This window comes from Cannabis sativa, chromosome 6 (assembly GCF_029168945.1).
Source record: "Cannabis sativa cultivar Pink pepper isolate KNU-18-1 chromosome 6, ASM2916894v1, whole genome shotgun sequence".
Classification (NCBI taxonomy): domain Eukaryota; kingdom Viridiplantae; phylum Streptophyta; class Magnoliopsida; order Rosales; family Cannabaceae; genus Cannabis; species Cannabis sativa.
In genome coordinates this window covers 2,181,567-2,207,117 of record NC_083606.1, presented here as the reverse complement: position 1 = coordinate 2,207,117, position 25,551 = coordinate 2,181,567, and the positions used below count along the sequence as shown (strand labels likewise).

Below are 25,551 nucleotides of genomic sequence, written 5' to 3'. Positions count from 1 at the left end.
AAAGAAACAATAAGTATTTCATTCAAAGTTTCTTATATATTGTAGGGATAGTCACGAGAGAGAAGTAAGTTTCTTATATTTTAAACGATGGCCACCGTCTGAGATTGGCTCGTTTCCATTTGTTTCCGTCACCTTGAACGTACGAGTCTCCTCTTATGTGTTGGAACGTTTTTGTTTGTTTCCGTTAGTTTTCGTTTTATTTATTAATTTCCCTTTTACTAGTTTAATTCTATTTAGTGTTTTTATGGGGTTAGAATTATAAAGAGTACTTTTTTTATTTGATTTAATATGTTGTGATCGTGTTTATGTGTTGGAACTAATTAAGTTTTCTATTAGTCTTGTCTTTTGACATGCATGGTTCTTTAGTCTTTTCCGTTTTTTTGGTTCGATTCTTGTTAGTTCTTGTTAGTTTTTTTGTTTAAGTGAGGCGCTTTGGCATGGGTTGTGTAGCTCGAAATCATCATGGTGCTATGGTAGAAACATTCAAGAAGGAGAAGATTGGTTGTATTCAACCCGAAATTGCTTGGATAATAGGCATTAAAGAAGTTTTGAGTTGGATTGCAACTCATTTGTGGAATAGAGTTCTGTTGGAAACAGATAGCTTGGTGTGTGTCCAAGCGATTCAAAACGGTATTTTTATGCCTTCACAATTTGGTCTTATTGTTCAAGATGTTCGAAATTCGCTTTTGGCTTTAACTTTTGGTGATTTGGGTTTTCTAAAACGGTCTGCAAATAAGATGGCTCATTACTTGGCAAGAGACTCTTATTTGTCTACAGGTTGTGTGCTTCAGTAGGAGGACTGTTTCTCTGAAGTGTGTTCTATTGTTTTCAACAAATTTATTAATTAATAAATCATATGATTTTTATTCAAAAAAAATATTTGTGAAAAGGCTAATTAGGATTTTTGCCCCCTGGACTTTGACATGTACCAAATCATGCCACCTGAGCTTTTAAGGTCGTTAAAAATGCCCCCTGAACTGAGATTGTTGGATTTAAGGACTTTTTTTCTAATTTTAGTAAAAAAGTCTAATATGGATGAAAGTTCAGGGAGCATGATTTAGTACATGTCAAAGTTCTAGGGGTATGATTTGGTAGATGTCAAAGTCTGGGGAGTATGGTTTAGTACATAAACAATCACTGTAATAGTAAAATTAAATGAAATTACACAAAAGTCCTTAAATCCAACAATCTCAATAGTTCAGGGGGCATTTTCAACGACCTTAAAAGTTCATGAGACATGATTTGCTACATGTCAAAGTGCAGGGGGCGAAAATCCTAATTAGCCTTTTCACAATTCTTGTATTGTGACTAAAAGGTCCGTGGCTAAAGGTATTAGTCGTGACAAAAATTATAATTTGTTGTCACTAAATATATTATTTAGTCACAACAAGTACTTGTTGTGACTAAAACTAAATTAGTGACAACTTGTATCTAAATACTATGTTTTAGTCACAAGTAACATTTTGTTGTGACTAAAAGTCACATTTAGTCCAAAAAAAAATTATGTTGTGACTAAAAAGTTGTCACCAAAAGTAGCAGTTTTTTATATGATAACTTGTAACTAAACTCTATGTTTTATTCAAAAAAATATTAAATAATTACATTACAAAGAATAAAATTAATTATACTAATTATATTAAAACAATATATAATATTTTTTTATAATTTAATATAATACATTAGTTCTTAAATATGTTTCAAATTAACTTAAAATTGCTAAAGAAAAAGTCCTAAAAAAACAAAACAATTACTCCTAATCTCTATATATATATATATATATCAATATATAATATTTAATTTCCACACATACATTATTAATGTACAACTTAACAAGAGGAATAACTCATGCATTTTGTAAGTGGTATATTTAGTTTCTACATATTATCAATGTGAGACTTGACAATGAGAATAATAACTCATGCATCTTATGTATGGTATTTAATTCCTACATAATGTAAGACTCTTCTAATAATTACAAATTGAATCATAAACCGTGAAGGGCGCTGACTATCTTAATTAACCTCCCCCATTAAACCACTCTTTCGAGCTCCCATGAACACTGACTACCTCAAGAGAAAATACAACACAGAAGAGGGGGATGAGTAGGTTTGAGCGTGAGGAGTGAAAAAAAGAAGAGAAAATGAGAGTAGAAGAATAACTTGAAACCCGGCATGGGTTTAAGTTTACGCATGCAAGGCTTTAACAAGCCTTGTTTCTATCTTTAAAGTTTCTACTTCGCTTTTATATTAAGTATCTATTTGAAATATCAGAGCTAGTAAAAATTGATGTAAAAACTCTACTTTCTATTAGTGTCTCATTAGTACTACTCAAAGTAGTCACTATACATAGTGACAAGCATTTTATTTTGAATTTATTTATACAACATACAAAGCACATTTCCAAATAAAAAAAGAAAAAAGTTATAAACACCAACATTATTGTACTTTTATTCATCAACATGCTACCCTAAAATTATTGATTGGAATTGGAATTACATAGAGATCCCCTTTTCTTCTCACAGTCATGCCAAAAACCTCAGACATATCAAGATTTTCATGAGTTATCCCATTGGGAAGTTTCCAATCAAAATGGAACAATAATTGTGCTAAAATAAGCTCAATATCAGCCATAGCAAATGATACACCAGGACACATTCTTCTACCACCACCAAATGGAATGAATTCAAAGTTACTCCCTTTAAAATCAATTGAACTATCAATAAATCTTTCAGGGTAAAACTTCTCAGCTTCACTCCAATACTTTGGATCTCTTCCTATTGCCCATGCATTGACAAGTACTTTAGTTTTTGCAGGTATGTGATAGCCATTCATAACACAACTTTCTCTAGATTCTCTTGGGACTAATAAAGGACCAGGAGGGTGTAATCTCATGGTTTCTTTGATAACCATTTTCAAGAATTTTAGCTCATGGAGAGTTGTTTCATCAACATTACCTAATTTTCTTTCGAACACTACTTGTCGAACTTCAGCTTGTGCCTTCGCCATTTCGGTAGGGTTTTTCAGTAATTCAAGCATTGTCCACTCTACAACTGCGGAAGATGTGTCACTTCCTGCAATAAAAATATCCTGAAAATAAAAATATACCACTTTCGATCATCAGTTCGTTTTTTCTTTTTACAGAAGGCTTATTTGTACTGATGTCCCTAAACTATTATTACAAAAAAAAAAAAATTTACTTTTAGTCACAATAAATTTGTGACTAAAAGTAAAAAGGTTGTTACTAATTATAAATCATCATTCTATCACTAAAAGGATCCGTGTGACTGAATGTATCAGTCATAAAAATCACAATTTATTGTGATTAAATGTGTTTTAATTAGTCACAATACTTTTTGTGATTTAATTAAATTAATAACAATTTGTATTTTATACTAAATTTTAGTTACAATTAATTTTTTGTTGTGACTAAAAATCATATTTAGTCACAAAAAAAATTATTGTGACTAAAAGGTTGTATCTTTTTTTGTAGTGTATATATATAATTTGACAAATTGGTCCCCAAACTTATTTTTTGGCAAATTATTGATCAAATATTTGAAATTAACAAAACATAATGATTATTTAAGAGTAGGGACTTAACAATGTTGCCAAAAAACTAAAATTAGTTTAGGAACCAATTTGTCAGAAAATAAAATTTTGAGATGAATTTTCCAAAACTCATATATTCAAGGACCAACTTTCTATGAAAAAAAAATAATGTATTGGAGATCAACTTACTAAAACCTATATAGTTCACTTTACGAGTACAAATAAGCCATAAAAAAAAAATAATAATAATTAATTAATAATACTAACCATGATGACTGCTTTGATGTTTGTAATCTCTAATGGAACTGTAAGCTCACTACTACCTTGCAACTCCAAAAGAACATCCAACAAACACTTTGTATTGTTTGAATAATCATGACTGTTAATCATTGCTTCCTTATCTTTATTATGTTCATCTAAGATGTTGTCAAGGGTGATCTCAACTGTTTCAATATTCTTCTCAAAATTCTTCTTTATGTGACTAATCCAATTTAGCCATGTTTGTGAAGGGAATGCCTCAGTGACACTAAATCCAGAAGCAATCTTTAGGCCTTCTTCCACAGCTAATATAAAAGCTCTTTGTTCTTTACACTTCTTACCAAAAGCAGCTCTTGCAGTGATATTATATGTCAATGAGAATATTTTTTCACTAAGATTAAAGGGTTGTTGTTGATGATGATCATGATCATGACTAACTACTTTTGAATGTACAAATTGAACTAAATCAAACACTTCTTCTTCTCGAATTGATCGAAAAGATTGGACTCGTCTAGGGCTTAACAATTCTTCTGAGCAAATCTTCCTCATTTGTCTCCAATAATCACCATAATGTGCAAATGCAATGTCTATACCATAATACTTACTTGCAATGAGGAGAAAAGGCCTTTGAGAAAAGTTGACATCATGAGTTTTCATCATCTCTTTCGCAATCTCGGGTGAGGAGACAATGATATGAGAAACTTCACCGAGTTGAAGGTGCATCAACGGTCCATATTTCTTAGCCAAATCGCTCAACCGGCGATGAGGGAGAGAAGAGCCTATAAGGTTGTGTAGATTTCCAATTAGAGGTAGCTTCTTTGGCCCTGGTGGTAACTTTGGTGTTGATGTAATTTTGACTTTGGTTTTGGAACACTTCTTTGAAGATAAGGTTATTATGAGATAGGATGGGATGATGATCATGATGAAAAGAAACAAAGTTAAGAAAATTGAGAAACAATAATGAAAGAGATACTCCATGATATTGAAAAAAAAAAAGGTGTAAGAAGTATTAAGAGTGTTTTGTCTTATGAACAATTCATTCAAAGCTTTTACATACTAGTTTATTTTTGTAGTGTTATGAACAATTCATGGATGATGCATGTTTTAGTACATACTTTTTTATGTGAGATTGATATATATTAATATAAAGCTCTCTATAATAATCAATTATTATTTGCTGACCATGTGTATACATAGTGCAAATTTTGTCAACATATAATAATTTACTCTAGCTAACATATTGTACTATACAAATATAAATTCATTAAAGGCATTATACATCATGGTTGGTGTCAATTATCATTCCCTAGGCTACTGCAAATCTGTACTATATTATTTATGTTCTGCTACTGCAAATAATTTGTGTTTACCATATAAGTCTCTTGTGTTAAGTTTTAATATTCTGCACTATATTATTTCTTTTCTACTACTGTAAATCTGTGTTCTGCAATAACAAGTTTCCAATTTGTTATTACAGATCTTTACAGTCACATTTTTTTTACTATTTTTTTTTTTAATTCAGAAAAATTTATTAAACTCAACAACAACAATTACAAGATAACTTATAAAGCTTTTGATAAAACTTTCACCCACTCACTATCTATTTTACTCAAGTTCTTAGTTTTTAAAGAGTTCACTCTAGCACAAACACTATTAGCAATACAATTAAAAGTGACATTAACACTAGAAAGTTTTTACTCCCAAAGCACCTTGTTTCTAGCATGCATGCCAAATGAAATAAATTGTGGCTGTAATGACACTCAAAAGAACCTTTCTTTTACCTTTAGAAACTTTTTTCTTCTAAATCCACTTTAGGACATCATGGAGCTCTTTTTTCTAACTAGAAATACCAGTCCAAAGCCAAATTTGATGAACCACCAAACTGCTATAAATACAATCAAAGAAGAGGTGAGAATGGCTCTCCACTCTCCACTACCACACAACAAGCACAAGGAAGAGTTGGTATGATTAAACCGACAAAGTCTGTCCAAGGTAGACAAACGGCTCTAGCTCTTTAAAGCTAGCCAACGAAATGCAAAATCTATCCCCAAATGTCATCATAACACCATCTAACAACACTTCCACGAGGCATCTTGGCATACAGATTAGTTATGGAAAACTGATAATTGCTAAATTTGTTTTATCCTTTTTTTAGTTTGAACTATTTTTTTTTATTGTTATTAAAGAAATTTATTGGCATAATGAAAAACACGCTTTTTAAAAAATAATGAACATGGTTTCATATAATAAAAATATTTTAATAATAACAAATTATCTTTATTAAATAATAATTTAATTTAATGCAAATATTATTTTTGTAAAATTTGGGTATAAATATTTTTAATAAATATTTAAAGAAAATTTAATTCTAGTCTCATATTTTTAATAGTAAATAATTCTCTAGTATCATATTGTTTTTTTTAGAATTAATTGGATATCTATTGTTTAATTAAAATTATTTTAATTTTGAAACTGGTTAAATTTAACACTAATTCTTACCAATTTTAATAAATAAATTTTTGATAAAAATAAAATTTTAAATTATTGCATTTAAATTAATTTTAAATTTAAAATATATTTACGAAATTACATCTGTATGGAATTATTTATCCCACATAGTTAAATAGGATAAATGATCCTAGACAAACATAGGTTAGATTGAAAAGTAACCTTTTGCTCTTTTGTGTAAAACTCAGCTCAAGACTTGCTAAGGTATTGTTCATCCTTTTATAGAAAATATGCAGAGTACAATTGAAGGAGAGAGGACACATGTCACTCTATTACACACTAGGACCACAACAAGGGAATAACAGAATTGTCCTATGGCTCATACTCGCACACACACTGATATGGGACCACAATACACAGTTACAAAAGAGACTCAAGACTACAAAGTAAAAGGCAGAGTAATTAGGACACTAATGAGAATTACTCACTAACATGTTTCTTAACACCACCCCTCAAGCGTGAGGGTGATAAAATCACACCAAGCTTGTCAACAAGAAACTAAAACCTTGAATGAGATAAAGCTTTCGTGAAACAGTCTGCAATTTTATCCGATGAAGGTACACACTGTATGTTGAGTTTTTTTCTACAGAACTCTGTCTCAAACAAAGTGAAGGTCCAGTTCAACATGTTTTGTTCGAGCATGGTAAACATGATTTTTTGCAAGTACATTTGCACTCATATTATCACACCAAACCACAGAAGTGGTGGACAATGGGAACCTAATCTCACTGAGTAGAGATTCAAGCCAAATACTCTTAGCTGCAACATGAGCTAAAGCTTTATATTCTGACTCTGTACTTGATCTGGAGACAACCGATTGTTCCTTGAATGACCATGACACTAATGTATCTCTAAAATAGACACAGTACCCCCCAACTGATTTCCTGTAATCTGGACAACAAGACCAGTTAGCATCTGAGTACCCTGTTAGACTCAGATTGTTGCTGTGTTGAATGTGTAAACCACAGTGTTGTGTCCCTTTCAAGTACCTTAGGATTCTCTTAGCAGCACTGAGATGAGTGGTTGTAGGACCTTTTACGAACTGGCTTAGCTTGTTAACAACATAAGCTATGTCTGATCTGGTGTGTACTAGATACTGTAAACCTCCAATTAAGCTTCTATAGTGAGTGGGATTTTCAAGTTCAGTTCCATCTGTTATAGACAAAAGTTTTCCAGCAACCATTGGAGTTGGACAAGGCTTTGTGTCATCATGTTAAATTTGTTGAGTAGTTTAGCAACATATTTTCCTTGTGTGAGATACATGCCTATATTGTCCCTATAGACTTCAATACCCAGAAAATAATTCAGAGCACCAAGATCCTTCATAGAGAAAATCTAATTTAGTTTAGTGATAAATTTTTGAAGTTCAGCTATATCATTACATGTAATGATGATATCATCCACATATATAAGAACCATAATGATGAACTTCTTAGTTCTGAGTATGAAGAAGAATGTGTCTGCCTTAGAGTGCTAAAAATTCCACTCAACCAGTGTTTGTTTTAGCTTATCAAACCAGACTCTTGGTGCTTACTTCAGTCCATAGAGAGATTTTAAAAGCTTGCACACATAGTTGGGTCTTTTTGGATCGACAAAACCTTGTGGTTGTGTCATGTACACAACCACTTTAAGCTTCCCATTTAAAAAAGCATTGTTGATGTCAAGTTGTCTTACATCCCAACCATTTGTGACAATTATGGTGAGAACGATTCTGATGGTGGAGGCTTTGATCACTAGACTGAAAGTCTCACCAAAATCCAATCTAGGTCTGTGGTGAAACCCCTTTGCAACCAACAGAGCTTTTAACCTCTGTAAGGAACTGTCTGCATTGTATTTGTCCTTAAATATCCACTTGTTTCCCACTACATTGTACTCTGGTGATGGTGGGACAAGAACTCATGTCTTGTTCTTGATCAAAGCAACATTTTCATCTGACATTGCTCTTGTCCACCCCTTGTGTTTTAGAGCTTCAACAACAGATATTGGTTCTCCTCTATTGTTTTCCCACTGTGTGTTACTCAGGTAAGTCATGGGTTTAAAAACACCTGCTTTCGACCTTGTGATCATGTGATGGCCAAGCTGTTGATTTTTATCAGTGTCAAATTGATCTTGATCTGTAGTGGCCTGTTGGGGACCAATTTGATTCTCTTGGCTATCCAACACAGTAGCATTAGTGGTATCAATATTCAGATCAACAAAGAGGTGTCCAGTGAGATCTACCTGATTTTCTTGTGAGGACTCATGGTCCTTGTTTGATGAGGCTGCAAGGGTAGCTCCTGGAGTGCCTGTATCAGATGAGGGTTCATTTATCAAGGGATCTGCAGGTGTTATTTTCTCAATTTGAACCTGAAACATTGACAAGGTAAACCAATTACTAGGAATAGTGAGATTGACATTTTTTTCCTGTTGATGAGTGTTGAGAAACCCAATTTTAAATGGGAACTCATCTTCATTGAAGATTACATTTCTAGAAATGTATAATCTGCCAGTGAAGCTTAAGCATTTGTATCCCTTGTGATGCTCACTATAGCCTAAGTTGACACATTTAGTTGAATGAAATTTGAACTTGTGATTTTGATACGGCCTTAGATAGGGATAACATGCTATACCAAAGCTTTTTAGGAATGTGTAGTCAGGTTTCTTCGAGTACAAAACCTCACAGGGAGACCTTCCATTCAGCACAGGTGTGGGAAGTCTATTAATGAGATAGACTGAGGTTTGAAAAGCATCAACCCAGTATTTTAATGGCATTCTGGCTTGTGCAAGAAGGGTCAGCCCCATTTCTACTATGTGCTTGTGCTTTCTTTCAGCACAACCATTTTGAGCAGAAGTATGGGGGCAAGGATGATTAAAATCTATGCCACACTCTTTCACAAGATTAGCAAAATCTTGATACTCTCCTCCCCAGTCAAACCTAAGTTGTTTAATTTTGGTTTCAAACTGGTTTTCAACTAGTGCTTTGAACTAAATAAAAGCTCCTAAAGCATCTAATTTGTTTTTCATAGGATATAACCATGTATATCTGTTATGATCATCTATGAAATGTATGTAGTACTTTAGGTTTGTGTTTGACATCACTCGTGCAAGGCCCCAGACATCCGAGTGTATCAATTCAAGAGGAGCTTTAGGTCTAGTGTTTAAGAGTTTAAAAGGGAGTGAGTGAGATTTTCCAAAGTGACAAGCTTCACAGAAATGTTGTTTTTCATTCATTGAAAAGTTTACATGTGCATTGTGTAGCACTTGATTTAACACTTTTGGAGATGAGTGGCCTAACCTCCTATGCCACAGGTCTCTTTTGGACAGACATGACTTAGAGACACTCTTTTTAGAAATTGCAACAGAGGGATGAGAGACAATATTTACAGACTCAAGAATAGACTGAAAATTTTGATTAAAAACACTTAGTGCACTTGGACTACTACTGAAGTTTGTGTGTGGACTTTGAAACTGATACAAGCCATCCTTAAGCCTCCCATGCAGCACCACCTGCTTTGTTTCCATGTCCTTCACAAAACACAAGTCCGAATGAAACTCAATGTAAACTTTGTTATCAGATGTCAATTTTGATACACTAATCAAATTTTTTGTTATTTGTGGAACATGCAACATATCTTTTAGGATCAACTCTTTTCATCTATCAGAGTGCAAATAAGCAGTGCCAATATTAGAGATGATGAGTTGATGACCATTACCAACAATGAGTTTTTCATTACCTCCATAGCTTGATTTGTTGCTGAGGTTGTTTGCATCAGTTGTGATGTGATTAGTAGCTCCACTATCTGCGTACTACCCCTCATGGTCGACAGTTTCTAGAGTGGCAATGAAAGCAGCAAGGTCCTTCTTGTCTTGTGCAGATCCTCCTTGTCCAGCGTTAGGTGTTGAACCCATATAATTTTCATCATATCGGTTATAACAGTGTGCTGCATAATGGCCATATCTTCCACAAACTTGGCAGGTTGGCTTTGAGTTCCTACCACCACTTCTGCCTCTTCCTCCATGGCCACCACTACTGTTTCTTCCACCTGGTGAATATCTTCTGCCTCCATAGCCTTGATTGTTGGAATAACCTCTTCCACGGCCATTGCTGTTGTTGTGAGGTTGATTCTGTTTCCGTGAGAGAAGAGTAGAGGGAGATGATAAGTTTCCAGATCCTTGACTCTTGGATGAGCCAATGCCTCCAACTCTCTCAAGCTTGCTGTCAAAGCTTAACAGTGCTTCTTGAAGTTCTTGCCATGTCACAGGTATGAGGTTGTTTTTTGCTTTAATGAGAGCAACAATGGTGATGTATTCAACATCAAGACCACTGAGGACATTTGACACAAGATGTGCCTCACGGTAGGGATCTCCTACAAGAGGCAACTAATCTGACCAAGATCTCTTCTACCTCAGATATTCAGCCATGGTGGTAGATCCCTTTCTGGTTGTTTGCAGCATGGTTCTGAGGTCATCTATTTTAGCTCGAGAGTGAGCTCCATATAGGTTTTCCAAATATGTCCACAGGGATCTGACAGTGATACATCCCATTACTTCAGTGGATATGGCTTTTGCCATGGAGCCATAGAGCCATCCCATGAGTAGCTGATCATAGATCACCCATTGTTCATATTCTGGGTTTACTTGAACCCCAGAACTAGGTTTACCATCTCTAATAGCAACTCCTGTTGGAACAAAGTAGGAGCATGTCTGACCCCATTGATGAAGCCATCTAACCTGTGGCCTCTAATGATGGTGGAAACCAATGTTTTCCACAAAACATAGTTGTTTCTGTCAAGTTTTAAAGCAAAAGGTTGATAGAGTATTACCAAATGGTGAACTCGAGAAACCACTAGTGTTGAACTGAAGACCTGAGGAAGGGGCTCCATTAAAACCTAGTGGGGAGCTGGTTTGGTTCTGATTCTATGTCCCTAGATTTACAACATTTCCTGAAGGTTGCATCGTTGTCGAATGGTGACAAGTGCGTGTAGACATGGCTGCGTGAGCAGTACAGTGCTCTGATACCAAGATAGAAAAAGCAACCTTTTACTCTTTTGTGTAAAACTCAGCTCAAGAATTGTTGATGTACTGTTCATCCTTTTATAGAAAATATGCAGAGTACAATTAAGGGAGAGAGGACACATGTCACTCTATTACACACTAGGACCACAACAAGGGAATAACAGAATTGTCCTATGGCTCATACTCGCACACACACTGATATGGGACCACAATACACAGTTACAAAAGAGACTCAGGATTACAGAGTAAAAGGCAGAGTAATTAGGACACTAATGAAGATTACTCAGCTAACATGTTTCTTAAGATATTGCATTTAAATTAATTTTAAATTTAAAATATATTTACGAAATTATTGTTAGAGATTTTATTGCAATGGAAGAAAATCAAGATATTACAACTCTATTGTAATATAATACAAGAACCAACAAAGAGATTAAATAAATGTTACAACAACATAATATACAATATATATATATATACATCATGTATATTATATATAAGAAAGGTAGAAGAAGATATACAACACATGTAATGTAATATATGTATATATATAATAAGAGAATAATATATATATACACTCACTCCCAACCTTGAGTGTAGATTAGTGGGGATTACCATGACTTGAACAATGTATTAAACCTTTGTCCAAAAGCTTATTTCCCCCCTATCTCTAAGTACTAAGGAAACTCTTATGGAAATAGCTTTGGGAATTATCAGGCCTAGGGTTTTCTAACAATGCGCTTTCTTGATAGAAAACTTCATTTCTCACTTTCAAATGAGCATCAAAGACCTCATTTTATAATGTATAGGTGATCACTTAGAATTCAAATACACAATACTTCATTTCTCTCATATAAATGAGTATTAATATAGTTTGTAACAACTATATTTCATAACATTTGAATTCCATCATCAATTGTGTAACATCTCTTTTATTACACAAAATATGATCAACCAAAAGAAGTTATAAAAATAGTTAATCTTGCAACTACTCTAGCCATATTACAAAGTGTAGGTTATAATTTTAGGTTAAATAAATTATATGTTACACAATTTATTTACCAAACACTTAATATATATTATTCACATAATAATGTATATCACCATATTTTAATCTACATACTATATTATTAAGTAATATAACAATTATATCTGTATAGAATTATTTATCCCAACATTATAAATAGGATAAATGATCCTAGACAAACATAGGTTGGATAATTTATGAGTCTAATCTAGTTCAGTCCTATATACCAAAACCCAGCTCTAAAAAAATTTACAATTCAGCAATGATCGGTGTCAATTATAAATTTATAATAGTAAACTATACTAATATAGGCATTGCCATTCACATTATTATGATTAGCAATTAATTTTCCTTATTAATTATTAACTAAATTAAAATATATATATCTTTATATATTAAAAGTGCCTATCTATTTTTTTTTTAACGACAAAGACTATTCTTTTTATTTTTTAAACGGATCTTTTCTAACGCCGTTAAGCTATTAACAAATTTAAAAAACCAATCGATCCTTCCATTTCAAACCAATCGACTTCACTCTCCCAATCCCAATCTACGACTCTAAGGTGAGTTCGGAGGTCATAAGAATTTTTCCCTTTTTTCCCTCGGTTGGAGTCGACTTTATGGTGAGAGCTTGATCAGAGGCCCAATCCCAATCGGAGGTCAATCGGAAAAAAGGTTATAAGAAAACTCCTCCATTTTAAATCGCTATACTGAACTACTCTTCCAAATCACCGACTCCTCCATTTCACTCTCCCAATCCCAATCGGAGGTCATTCGATTTTAATCCCTCGGTTGGAGTCGACGATTGAAGGCATAAAGAACGTTTTGGGTTCTTAATCGCTACTTTCGAATCGAAAATTAGGAGTTCAGTCGGACGCCGCCACTACTAGCCCCAAGGGCCGTAGATCTGACTCCAGATTTCTTCATTGGTATATTCGACATGAGAATCGGTTAGTATCTCCACGCCCAAAATATGGATTTCAGACCCAACCCAGTTCACCGTGTTAACCTGTGATATTATGCACCTATTCATTGAATTTCCAATTTCCAATTTCAACTGAACCAGACAAGTAGTAAATCTCCCTCTCATTTTTAAGACTTCTATGATTCTATCTGTCAATGTTTTTAATATTGCCAAATATTACTTTTTTTTATTTATTCTCTTATCTATTTTTTATTTTAGGCAGCTGTTATAAAACAAAGATCTTGGATGGTTTTGATGTGCAGAGAACCCTTGGCTTGAGTGACACATTGAAGAAGTCCACCATTCATATTTCTTGTGCAGTGGTAATGTAAGTGAATATTATTTTTTTTTATTTGATGTTAAGTGATTATTACTTGTATTGCACTTTTTCTGAACCTGGTTCAACCTACAATTCCAACAGCTGGAGAGACCAGCTGCATATGATTATTTATTGAATCAATTTCAATTTCAAGTTTTTCTTCAAGAGATATACAAACATACAGGCAGCTCCCAATGGTTTATTTGGGCTTGGAATGGAGAAGATATCAGTACCTAGAATTTTATCGAGGGAAGACTTTATAGCAAATTCCTTTTCCTGCATCTCTTTTATATTATTTATAATGTGTGGCTTAATGCTCTAGGCTTGTGCCCGATAAGAATTTAAATTCTGCTTGGTGATTGGACTAATGGGATACTGTGTAGCTTTGGAATGCCTTTCATAATATATATATATATATACATATATATTACGTACTTACATTAGTTGTTGATTGTTGAATGTCCTTGTCTGAATTGTCTTGTTTATGGAGTGTTTTATACAAACTTGATAGTCAGAATATGAACAATTTGAATAGGTGATATAGTTTGTATTGTTATTTTTATTTAATACACAATTCAAATATATGGTTATGGTTTTGGTTCCCTAACATTTAATTCTTGTAGCAAAATGATTAGCGGTTTTGATATGGCACCTCCTGCATCTGCAATGTTAGTTACTGCAGTAGCTTGTTTGGGATGATTATTATTATGTCAAGAATCCAAACATAAACATGTGACTCACCATGACACATGTAAATCCATTTAATAAATGCTTAAGTGTGCTTTTTAATCGCTATTTAAAATGTTTAAAGTGAGTTATGCTTGTATTGTGCTGACATGACACTACCTTTTTACTTAAATGTATCATGTGTCACTTTCGAGTTAAATGTATGTCTCATCATTATTTATGTTCATGTTGCATATGTCGAATGTTGGTTTGTCATTTGAATGTGTTCTATCTAAAAAAATTGTATGACATAATTTCAAATAGTGAAAGTGTTTGGTAAAGATCAAACATAGAATGTGTAAATGGATGCTTATTCCTGTGGTTGAGAAACTAACAAATTATTATCCATAAATATGACACAATTATGATGATGACTTTAGAATCAGAATCGGGTGTTGTCATTTTTTATGAAGATGGGGAACCTGAAGAGAGAGTTTCGTTAACCTTGGAATGCCTTCCACAGTATGATCCTGCTAAATATTGGAATGGTGATACAAATCAAACTTTCCGCTATTGGAAGATACGTGACTATGCTCATGCTTATCGCTCAAGGATTAGAACACCATCTACAGTGAGTTGGTGTTACTTCGCTAAAAGAATGTATCATTATTTATATTGCTACTGAATTCTAATATCACATGCTTTTAGGTTACAGGCATGTAATCTCGGTTCTTGAGGAGTTTAGCAAAGAAGAAACCCGCAATTCCTATGTTGATTTCATTTGATGTAGAGGAAGTCGTGAAGCAAGCCGCAACATTGACAAAAAGATTTGAGGAAGGTATTTTGGATCATATTATTTTTGCTTGAAAAATTTCGTCTCTCGCTTCAGTTGCATCTCCCGAAGAACATTTTGAGTCATATTTGATTTGATTGAGGCCAAGTATTTTTACCAACAGAGGTGTATAGAAAAATCTTAAAAGGGAAACAAAATCCAATTATAGTAACCTATGCCTAAAGCAATTAGTAAAAACTTTTGTCATGGCTCAATTTTATTTTTCTTTTTTCAATGTCTTGCCAAAGATTTGGTTGGCTAAATTCATAATAAGTTAAGAGACACCTTTTGATTTTTGTTGTGCAGGCAATCCATTATGTATCTAGGATGGAATTTTTATGGCAGTTAAGGATGATATAGACTGTTATCCTCATCCATCAAATGGTATTACTCTCCCCCATTTGGCTTTCTGATGATTTTACTTCTTTCACTCTTTAATAACAGATAGGTGGATCAACATGGATGCACGAGGGTCGCCCTGTCAAGAAGGATGCAGTTAGTGTTTCAAAACTACGTAGATGCGGTGTAAGATTAATCTTCTGCTCCAATTCAAACAAATCTTCTTATGACGCCTTACAAAATGGGAAAGTTCAATCTTTCTCATAGGTGACCATCTTTCTTCTTTGATTAGTAGGAATCTCATATGGGTCTTGTTCAATGTTTTTATTTTCTGTCTCCTGATTAATTTTATATTGATTGTTTCTTTTTTTTTTTTAAAAAAAAAGTTAATTTGTGTAAATTGAAATAATAATAATAATAATAGTAGTAGTAATAATAATAAACAGTTATATTACAATTTTTTTAAGTAAAGAATACCACTGAGTAACCATTGATTTTTATAATATATACTCATTAAAATATAACATTATACAGCTAAGAAGTACAACATCTCAAAAACTAAACTCAAAGTAGACATGCCAATTCATCAGTCCAAATGTATACATTAGCAAAGAAAACTAATAAAAGACAGTATCACTACACAAAACCATGGTTTAAAATGTTATGCCTTTTCTATTATAGATAGTCTCTTTAAAGAAGGAGAAATCCACAGTAGAGCATCTCTCAAGTCTGATTCCCTCTCTACTTTGAGTTATGATATATATATACCCAAATTTATTTGAATAATCAATTATAATAGCACAAATATTACTTTAATAAAATAAATCATTCGTATGATCATACCTTCATACACAATCTAAATAAGAAAAAATAAAAAAAAAAAAAAACTTAAACTTCACCTAAAACTAATATTTACGTGCCTCGGCACGTAACTCTTACCTAGTATATATATATATATGTATAGAATCATATCTTTGTATGGTAGCATCACAAATGTCGTCGATCGTTTACTTCTTATTAATTAAACTAGTGTAACATTAAATAATAATATCCATATATGCATGGTCAAAAATGGGTTCCAGCTCGAAGTCAAAGAGAAGCATGTTCACACTTATATAAATATATATATATATATACATATACATATATAAATATATATATATTCTTCTTTTGTTTTTGATTTTAGGGAAGTGATCGATCATAAAATGGAGGAAGAAATAGTTGGTTATGAGCAAAGAAGAAGAAATAAAAGAAAAGCTTTTGTAGTTTTTCTGATTGCTTTTGTAGTGTTTCCTGTGGTGTTAGGGTTTGTTGTTTACAAAGTGAGATTAGTACTAATTAATAATATTAATCATAATAATGATGTGATCATTAATGATAATATTGATGATCAATGGGGTTTGGTAGATTTGGCTTATGAAAACTCTACCAATGGTGGTGTGATTATTTACACATGCACCACTGGTGGTTGGGTAAAACGAGTTCGCCTTAGCGACGCCTCGCGAGTGAGCGAGAATTGGGTCAACACGGGCGGTACGCCGCTCGGTATCGTTCTTGACTATAACAACGACAATCTTGTTTTTGTTACCGATTCTCAAAAGGTTAGCCTCTCTTAATTTTGACATCATAAAAGATTATTTAATAAATGTGTTGTATTATTATTAGTATAATTTAATATCGAATTTTTTATTTATTTATTTATAGGTTCCATATATCACACTCGTTTATAATTTAAATTAATGATGATAATTATCAATTGATATATCTTATTAATTAATTGTTCACAATAATTAATAAAAAAAATTGTATAAAACTCCACATGGTGGCTAGGTGCTGTCAACCCATCATGGTGGATATTTATATATAATAATTTATTATAGTAAAATATTGATAATTAAATTTAGTTTATTTATAATCCATCACATGCACGTTATTATTATAAAATTCATCTAGTTGATATTATTAACATATATATTTTTTAGGTGAGTATATATTAATATTTCATTGCCAAAAAATTAATTAATATATATTCTATATGAGATTTTAATAAATTAAACTATTCAACCATATATCTATAAAATTTTGTTCTTCTTTTTATTTTATATTATTATTATTTTTATTTTTCTTTTAAATCCTAATCTAAATTATAACCATTGGTTTACCAATATTGATATAGTAAATATATATTTTGGGAGCAACTATATTACTTTTTACTTTTATCAAAGAGTGGCATTTTTTATTCCCAATATTTAGAGAAATTATTATAAAATAATCAACTGCATGCATATAAAATAACAGAATTGCCTTAAATTGAATATTGGATGAACCACTTGAGGTTAACTTAAGTGGTCTTAAGGGGGGTGCGTGTGTTGAAGGTTCTGGGTTCGAATCTCATCAAGTTATGTATGATGTAATATATATAAACGCTTAAATTAAAAAAAAATATATATATATATTAGATGAACTCTATTTTTTTTTTCACACCGTAAAATTTTCCAAAATTAAATAATAGAATGTTTCCTATAACTATAACATTTATTAACTAAAATCTTAAGCCAAGTTAAATAAGATAATAGGCTATAACAGAATTTAGCTAAAAGTCTCTGCCTTTTATGAAGTATTTTTTAAAAAAAAAAAAAATGAATTTATGAAGTATTAATTGATAATTTTTTGGGGCTTTTTTATTTTTACACTTTAAAATATTTTTTTTTTCATTTTTACAGAATTCTATATAGAAATCCCTATTGCAACTAGCACTGCAACTTAAATCGCAACAAAAAAATCGTATAGAAACCCCTATTTAACTAGCGCTGCAACTACTTTAGAAATCCAAACCGTAAATTTGAAAAAAAAAAAAAAAAAAAAAAAAAAAAGTTATAAAAAAACAGCATATGGGGTAATTCCCCTAATTTTTTTTTAATAAAATGCCGAAATTTAATTTTTTTGTCCAAGACTCCCAAACCGCTTGGGCCAGCCCTCCCCTATGTCCTTGCTGAGTTGTGTGTTTAGTTTCATCGGGGTGGAGACGGGTTTGGCACCAATATAACTTGTGTCATTTAAAAGTTGTAAAATGAATGGTCTTTGGGAGACCAAAATACCATATTAGTAAAATATGATTTTATTATATTGAATATAATAAATGTGTACAGAAAAGAGGTTTACATAAGGGGAGGATATCCAACCCTAGAATACACACCAAATATCTAACTAATAATAACCTTATCCCTATATACCCAAACATAAAATATTTATTTAATATTTAATATGTCCCTCAAGATGAAGTGTACAAATTTGGGTATTATTATGGTCTCTGAAATATTTTTTTTTCAATTTTTTTAGTTATAATTTTTTTATTGTTCATTAAAATTTATTTATTGGCCAACCTTACAAATACTGACATTATTTTTTAAAGAAATTAAAAAGTGAAGTTAGGGTTTTTTTTATCTGTTTCTGACAAGTATATACATTATAATATAACACGTGGTTATTATAATTAGGGGCTACTAAGCATAACAAAAGACAAAGGTGAGATGAAGATATTAACAGATGAAGCTGAGGGTGTCAAGTTTAAGTTAACAGCAGGCTTAGATGTGGCTGATGATGGTATCATTTACTTCACAGACTCTTCTTCTTCTTCTTCTTCTTCTCAATTATCTAATGGAAGATTACTCAGCTATGATCCACTCACTAACCAAACCCTAGTTCTTCTTACTAATCTTTATGCCAATGGAGTTGGACTCTCACCCGACCAATCTTATCTCCACTTCTGTGAAACCCCATTGTAAGTAATTATCACTAATATATATTCTATATGTATACACATATACATGCATGTATAAATGTTTTACGTACATTAAGTACTAGAGTTAGCAATTTTCTATATTATTAGTTATTAAACTAAAATGTACGAAATTTCATCGATATATTAAATTGAATCATGTTACAATTGAGTTAGTTAGATTTCTGTTAAATTGTTTTTGTCTGTTAGTTACCGAGTGAGTGGTTTAGTAATAACCAGTTAGTATCATTACTGAGTTGGTTCTTGAGCTCAATGAATTCTATAAATATTCTTATTTGTAACAACTAAAACATATAAGACGGGAGTTTGTACTTACCAAAATAAAAGAAAATTACAGTTTTACAAACACTGGGTACTTATATGCTGTTAAAAAATTATTAGATTTACCTACAAACTCAAAATTTTAAATACTTAATGCCTCTATTTATCGTTTAACTATTCTCAAAGTGCTACGTTACACTGTAGTATTGGGCGCACACCAATAGTACCTAATTAATAGCAATGCTCATCATCTACTACGTACAAAACATGCATGCATATTTAAGTCAGATCAGGCCCTGAATATAAGTAGGCTAGGCCTGTGCTTAAAGTACACCTAACACAGGAGTTCAAAAAAAATTTCTCTTTTAAAATTACATATTTTTTTTTACTAATTTTGAAAAATACAGTATTTTTTTTATAACCCGCTAAACTTGAGGCCGACCGTGGTTAAAGTGTTGATATATTGTTATTGTTGGATGATACAGGAAAAGGTGTATGAAATATTACATAAAAGGAGAGAAAAAAGGAAGTGTTGAGACACTAATGGAGAAAAGGCGTAAGAAGTATTACATAAATAAAGCGAGTGTTGTTGATCAGACAACATTAATGGAAACCACAACAGTTGATGATGATGATGATGATGATGATGATGATGATTATGAGTACATGTCTGAAGATTATTTCATTACAATGGAGAAAGCCCTTACTCGAGTCCATTCTCCACGGTACATATATATATACATAATAATTAATCATCTAAAAATATTTATAATTGACATTAATTTTCTTCTAATTGATCATGTAATTAATTATTGTTTAATCAAAATTAATCCTTGTGTTGTTTGCAGGAAGAAGCTTCCCAATATTGAGATTAATTCTCACTAAAGACACATTATATTTAATCGACTGGAATCGATAAGAGGGATAACTTGAAGATTACCTGATTTTTGTGTTAGTTAACTAAAATTACCGGCAAACTATATTCATCTAAATTATACTCATTTTTATAATAAGGAGATTTTTCAATATCTTCTCACATTAGCGTTAAAGATTGAAAATTAAATCCTACTATTTCGGGTTGAAAAAAGAGTATTAGAAAAAGATTAAGTAAATATAAAAGATGAAATATTAAAAAGAAAATAAAAATTAAAATGACTAACTTAAAGTGAGTACCTCAAGTAACTTCCTCTTGATAAGATTTATACTATAAACAAATTTAACATACCAAGTAAATTCTAAACTTCACAAAATAAGATAAAATATAACTAAATAAACATAATCTAATATTATTATAGAAAATGAAGGATTGTACATTACAAATAGATATATAACAAACTATCTATTACATATATATTTATATATTGATGCATGTGAGTAGTTAATTAAAAAGAATTAATGCTAGGAATCAAGTACAAATCATCTCTTCTACTAACAGATGCACCAACAAACTCTGTCATATCCAAATTTTCATGATTCATTTTATTAGGAAGATTCCAATTAAAATGATATAGCAAATATGCTAAAGGAAGCTCAACATTGATGAGACCAAATGATATTCCTGGACATATTCTCCTTCCAGCGCCAAATGGGATGTACTCAAAATTTCCGCCCTTAAACTCAATAGAGCTTTCGATAAACCTTTCGGGCATAAAATTCTCAGGCTCAATCCAATACTTTGGATCTCTTCCAATTGCCCAAAGATTTACAATCAATCTTGTTTTCTTAGGTATTTGATAACCATTAATCTCACAATTTTCTCTACATTCTCTAGGAACTAAAGCACCAGGAGGATGTAATCTTAAAGTTTCTTTAACAACTGATTTTAAGTATTTCATCTCATTGAGTAATCCTTCATTCATTATCGACCCATTTTTTTTAACAACTTTTCTCACCTCGTCTTGAGCCTTTTTCATTACTCTTGGATTTCTCATCATTTCGGCCATAGCCCAATCTAGAGTAACAGATGATGTTTCACTCCCACCTATAAATATGTCCTGAAATTATATGTATAAAAAAATATTGTGTCACTTAATTATTTAATTAACTTTCATAGCATGCCTTATAGGAAACAATATTTATTATTTGAGTAATGATATGTGCACCAATATTACACCTAATTGAGAATATTTGTTGGAAAAATTAATGCATGCCACACATCAAGAACTGACAAAGATTGAAAAAATATATGGTTTAAATAATTAAATATTTTTCTAATATGATACTTTAATTATAAACCGAAATAGTAAAAAGATTTTGTAATTTTTTTATATATAACAATTCAGCGCTACAAAATTAAATAAATTTAGTAAGATTGATTATAAATTTATTTAGCAAAAAAATTACTAAGATTTGTTATAATTTTTTTTAAAAAAAAAAGTATATAGCCTAAATATTTTTTATAATAATTAAGCTCTTGTAGAACAAATATATTGGGTATGCTGTTATCACTATTTGTAATATTTTGGTGCATATTTTAAATATACATATTATTATTACGTACTTACCATGATTACTGCTTTAATATTATTTTTGGTTAAGTTGAATTCGCCAAGATCTCCGTTGTTATGAAACTTCAAAAGAACATCAACCAAGTCCTCTTCCTTTCCACTTTTAACTATTGACAATGATGAAGATGACGTCGATGACATCGATGACAACGACTTTTCATTATTCTCTTTAATATGTTCCTCCATAATATTTTCCAATATCTTTGAAGCCTTTAATTGGAGCCTTTCATATTTAGCTCCCTTAATCCATTTATCAAGAAAACTAAGAAAAGGAAAAAACTCACCAACTTCAAAGGCTCCAAAGTCTTTGAGAGCTTCCTTCGAAATCAATACGAACTCTTCATGATCACCGCTTTTCTTGCCAAAGGCAGCCCTAGATATGATGTTATAAGTCAAAGCTTTAAACTTTTCGGTAAGATTAATGATAGGACCATCAAATCCAATATCATTTGATGATGATGATGATGATGAAGCTATTTCTTCTACAAGATTAAACAACTCTTCTTCTCTAATGGGTTGAAATGTTCGAACAATTTTGGGATTCAAAAGCACTTGCATGCAAATCTTTCTAATTTGTTTCCAATACTCACCATATGGAGAAAATGCAATGCCACTAAAATCATATGACATGATTTTCCCAACAAGCATTTGAGGCCTTGATGCGAAAACAACATCATGGGTTCTCATGACCTCTTCAGCATACTCTGCTGATGAAACTACTATTGTTGGAACTTGTCCGATTTCGAGGTACATGAGTTGTCCATGTTTTTTGGCTAAGTCTCTGAGTGTATGATGAGGTAATGAGTTCGAACCTAATAATAAGATTATTAGTTGGTGGATGTTTCCCACTAAAGGTAATCTCCATGGTCCTGGTGGTAGTTTTGAAGCTGAGTTTTTGGTATGATCATGATGAGGAGCTCTTTTCACTAACTTAAACAAAAAAGCAAAAGAGATGATCAATAGGGCTATTGGGAAATAATAAGAGGGTAGTAGTTGAAGCTCCATGTTGAAATATGTGATGAGTACTTTGGAGTAATTTTGGGAGTTACATATATATAGGCATCATATTAGTGCACTCTCAAAAATGTTATTTTAATGATTATTTTTTCGTCAGTATAAATTTTTGGTGATTAAATATCACTAGTTATAACAAAAAATTATTTGTTATCAGTATTATTTGAATACAACTTGTCACTAGTTTAATGATAATAAATTGTAATTTTTGTAACTAATACTTTCAACGTATAAATTTTTTAGCAATAACATCGGAATGATGATTTATATTTAGTTATAATTTTTTTATTTATAATTACAAATTTTATTGTGACTAAAAACTAAATATTTTGTACACACTATTTTCTCTATTTCCCAATAAAAAATTATTACACATTATTTTTGTGCATGCTATATAATATCATTTTTATATAATCACACGCTAAATTAAAATAATTAATGGTTACACTTAATAATACATAATTGAAATAATGTATAATAATTTTGAGAGTTAGGTACGCATAGTGACTCTTTGTCTAATTGATATCCGATGACAAACGATTTACTTATTGGACCCTATCCTATTAATTACATATATATAAGGACAAAGTTGTAATTATTGAGTGGAACAATTTCAAATATAATAAATTATATAGAAAAACATTAACTAATTATATTATCACACAAAATCAGTTTATTAGTGTAACGTCCCCGCTTCAAGCCTCCATTGGGCCATTACACCCACAAAATAATGGCTCTTATACACGAGTACGTCAGTCTGGCTGCTTCATGGTCTGATGACTGACCCTACAAACCAACACGAGTGTTTCCAGCATGCTTTGTCCTTACTCGCACACTTTTTGGGAAAACTTCCCAGGAGGTCACCCATCCTAAAATTACTCCAGGTCAAGCACGCTTAACTGTGGAGTTCTTTCGTGATGGGTTATCGAAAAACAAGATGCACCTTGTTGATATAGGTAGTACCAATCAATCCATTTAAGCTCTCTTCAATTGTGTAGTTCCATACCTACACAGTCTCAGAATAATCATCCCACTTGACCTCCCCCAGGCGGTGTGGGATTGTACAGCTTACCCAGTATTTCCCCTTACGGATCACGAGACTACTGACTGTCACAATCACCCCCCATTACGGGGTCCGACGTCCTCGTCGACCACACTTCTGGCTGAGTCAAGGCTCTGATACCATTTGTAACGTCCCCGCTTCAAGCCTCCATTGGGCCCTTACACCCACGGAATAATGGCTCTTATACACGAGTACGTCACTCTGGCTGCTTCATGGTCTGATGACTGACCCTACAAACCAACACGAGTGTTTCCAGCATGCTTTGTCCTCACTCGCACGCTTTTTAGGAAAACTTCCTAGGAGGTCACCTATCCTAAAATTGCTCCAGGTCAAACACACTTAACTGTGGAGTTGTTTCGTGATGGGCTACTGAAAAACAAGATGCACCTTGTTGATATAGGTAGTACCAATCAATCCATTTAAGCTCTCTTCTGTAGTCCCATACCTACACAGTATCAGAATCATCCCACTTGACCTCCCCCATGTAGTGTTGGATTGTACAGCTTACCCGGTATTTCCCCTACGGATCACAGGACTACAGACGGTCACAATTAGACATCTTAAGATGTCAAATAATATTGTTTATATTACAAAAAAATGTTACTTTTAGTGACAATTTTTTAGTCACAATATAAACTTGTTGTGACTAAATATGACTTTTAGTAACAGCAAAAAGTTACTTATGACTAAAATATAATATTTAGATACAAATTGTCACTAATTTATAAGTATTAGTCACAATACTTATTGTGACTAAAAATGTATTTAGTTATAAAAAATTTTGATTTTTGTGATTAATACTTTTAGCTGCGAACTTTTTAGTCACAACATAAAAATGATGATTTATAAATATTAGTCACAATATTTTGTTAAAAATCGATTACTGGCTCACAACATATTGATCTTTTAAGATTTGTTAAAGGGTCACACAAGGAAAAATATTTCAGCGAGAAATATTATGAAGATTGATCTTAGTAAGGCTTATGATACGGTGGATTGCCAATTTGTTTTTGAGCTCCTTAGGGGTCTTTGCTTCCTGTCCCGCTTCATCGACTGGATTTTGGTCTGGTTGAAGGGGACCTCCTACTCTCTTATGCTCAATGGTCGTCTCAAAAGGGAGAAAGGTCTCCGTCAAGGGAATCTTAGATCTCGTCTCCTTTTTGTTCTGATCATGGAATACTTGACCTGTTTGTTGATCCAAGCTTCTCATTCCAAAGGCTTTGGCTTCCATCCGTTATGCAAAAATCTGAAGCTTATCAACTTATGCTTTGCGAATGACCTAGTGATTTTTTGCAAAGGTAATACTAATTTTAACAAATTGTCCAATCGACAATCAATAGCTTTTGTAACTCTACAGGCCTTGTAATTGATAAATCTTAAATTCCATATCTATTTTGGTGGGGTTGTGGCTAAGGTTAAAAACCAGATTCTGAGCATAGTGATATGGAAGA

At 32.2% G+C, this 25,551-nt stretch overlaps 3 protein-coding genes across 5 annotated transcripts; 1 reads left to right on the top strand and 2 right to left on the bottom strand.

Annotated features, from left to right (window-relative positions):
• Positions 1–2,326: 2,326 nt before the first annotated feature.
• LOC115724767 (cytochrome P450 71D10) lies at positions 2,327–5,286 on the bottom strand. Its single transcript, XM_030654110.2, has 2 exons — positions 3,816–5,286; positions 2,327–3,086 (listed from the first exon to the last, which is right to left on the bottom strand). The coding sequence occupies exons 1-2, from the start codon at positions 4,782–4,784 to the stop codon at positions 2,454–2,456; spliced, it is 1,602 nt and encodes a 533-aa protein (XP_030509970.2). The 5' UTR covers positions 4,785–5,286; the 3' UTR covers positions 2,327–2,453.
• An 11,343-nt stretch (positions 5,287–16,629) lies between these two features.
• LOC115695829 (protein STRICTOSIDINE SYNTHASE-LIKE 7-like) lies at positions 16,630–20,597 on the top strand. Of its 3 annotated transcripts, none has more exons than XM_061116834.1 (5): positions 16,630–17,057; positions 18,954–19,059; positions 19,189–19,237; positions 20,002–20,241; positions 20,365–20,590. In XM_061116834.1, exons 1-5 carry the CDS (start codon positions 16,662–16,664, stop codon positions 20,399–20,401), a joined length of 828 nt encoding a protein of 275 aa, XP_060972817.1. In that variant the 5' UTR covers positions 16,630–16,661; the 3' UTR covers positions 20,402–20,590. The 3 variants fall into 3 exon arrangements, with proteins under 3 accessions (XP_060972817.1, XP_060972816.1, XP_030478777.2); XM_061116833.1 differs by having other exon boundaries at positions 19,159–19,237; XM_030622917.2 differs by having other exon boundaries at positions 18,954–19,237; positions 20,365–20,597.
• Positions 20,598–20,778: 181 nt separating this feature from the next.
• On the bottom strand, positions 20,779–23,049 carry LOC115724508 (cytochrome P450 71D11). Its single transcript, XM_030653803.2, has 2 exons — positions 22,021–23,049; positions 20,779–21,510 (listed from the first exon to the last, which is right to left on the bottom strand). Exons 1-2 carry the CDS (start codon positions 23,026–23,028, stop codon positions 20,899–20,901), a joined length of 1,620 nt encoding a protein of 539 aa, XP_030509663.2. The 5' UTR covers positions 23,029–23,049; the 3' UTR covers positions 20,779–20,898.
• Between the last annotated feature and the right edge of the window lie 2,502 nt (positions 23,050–25,551).

Bases quoted from the DNA above. Each gene is read 5' to 3' on its own strand.
- LOC115724767 (XM_030654110.2), bottom strand. From the start codon at position 4,784: ATGGAGTATCTCTTTCATTATTGTTTCTCAATTTTCTTAACTTTGTTT. The intron at 3,087-3,815 runs GTTAGTATTATT...TTTTATTTTCAG, and splicing joins ACATCAAAGCAGTCATCATG to GATATTTTTATTGCAGGAAG.
- LOC115695829 (XM_030622917.2), top strand. From the start codon at position 16,662: ATGGAGGAAGAAATAGTTGGTTATGAGCAAAGAAGAAGAAATAAAAGA. The intron at 17,058-18,953 runs GTTAGCCTCTCT...TATTATAATTAG, and splicing joins TTGTTACCGATTCTCAAAAG to GGGCTACTAAGCATAACAAA. The intron at 19,238-20,001 runs GTAAGTAATTAT...TGGATGATACAG, and splicing joins CACTTCTGTGAAACCCCATT to GAAAAGGTGTATGAAATATT.
- LOC115724508 (XM_030653803.2), bottom strand. From the start codon at position 23,028: ATGGAGCTTCAACTACTACCCTCTTATTATTTCCCAATAGCCCTATTG. The intron at 21,511-22,020 runs GTAAGTACGTAA...ATATAATTTCAG, and splicing joins ATATTAAAGCAGTAATCATG to GACATATTTATAGGTGGGAG.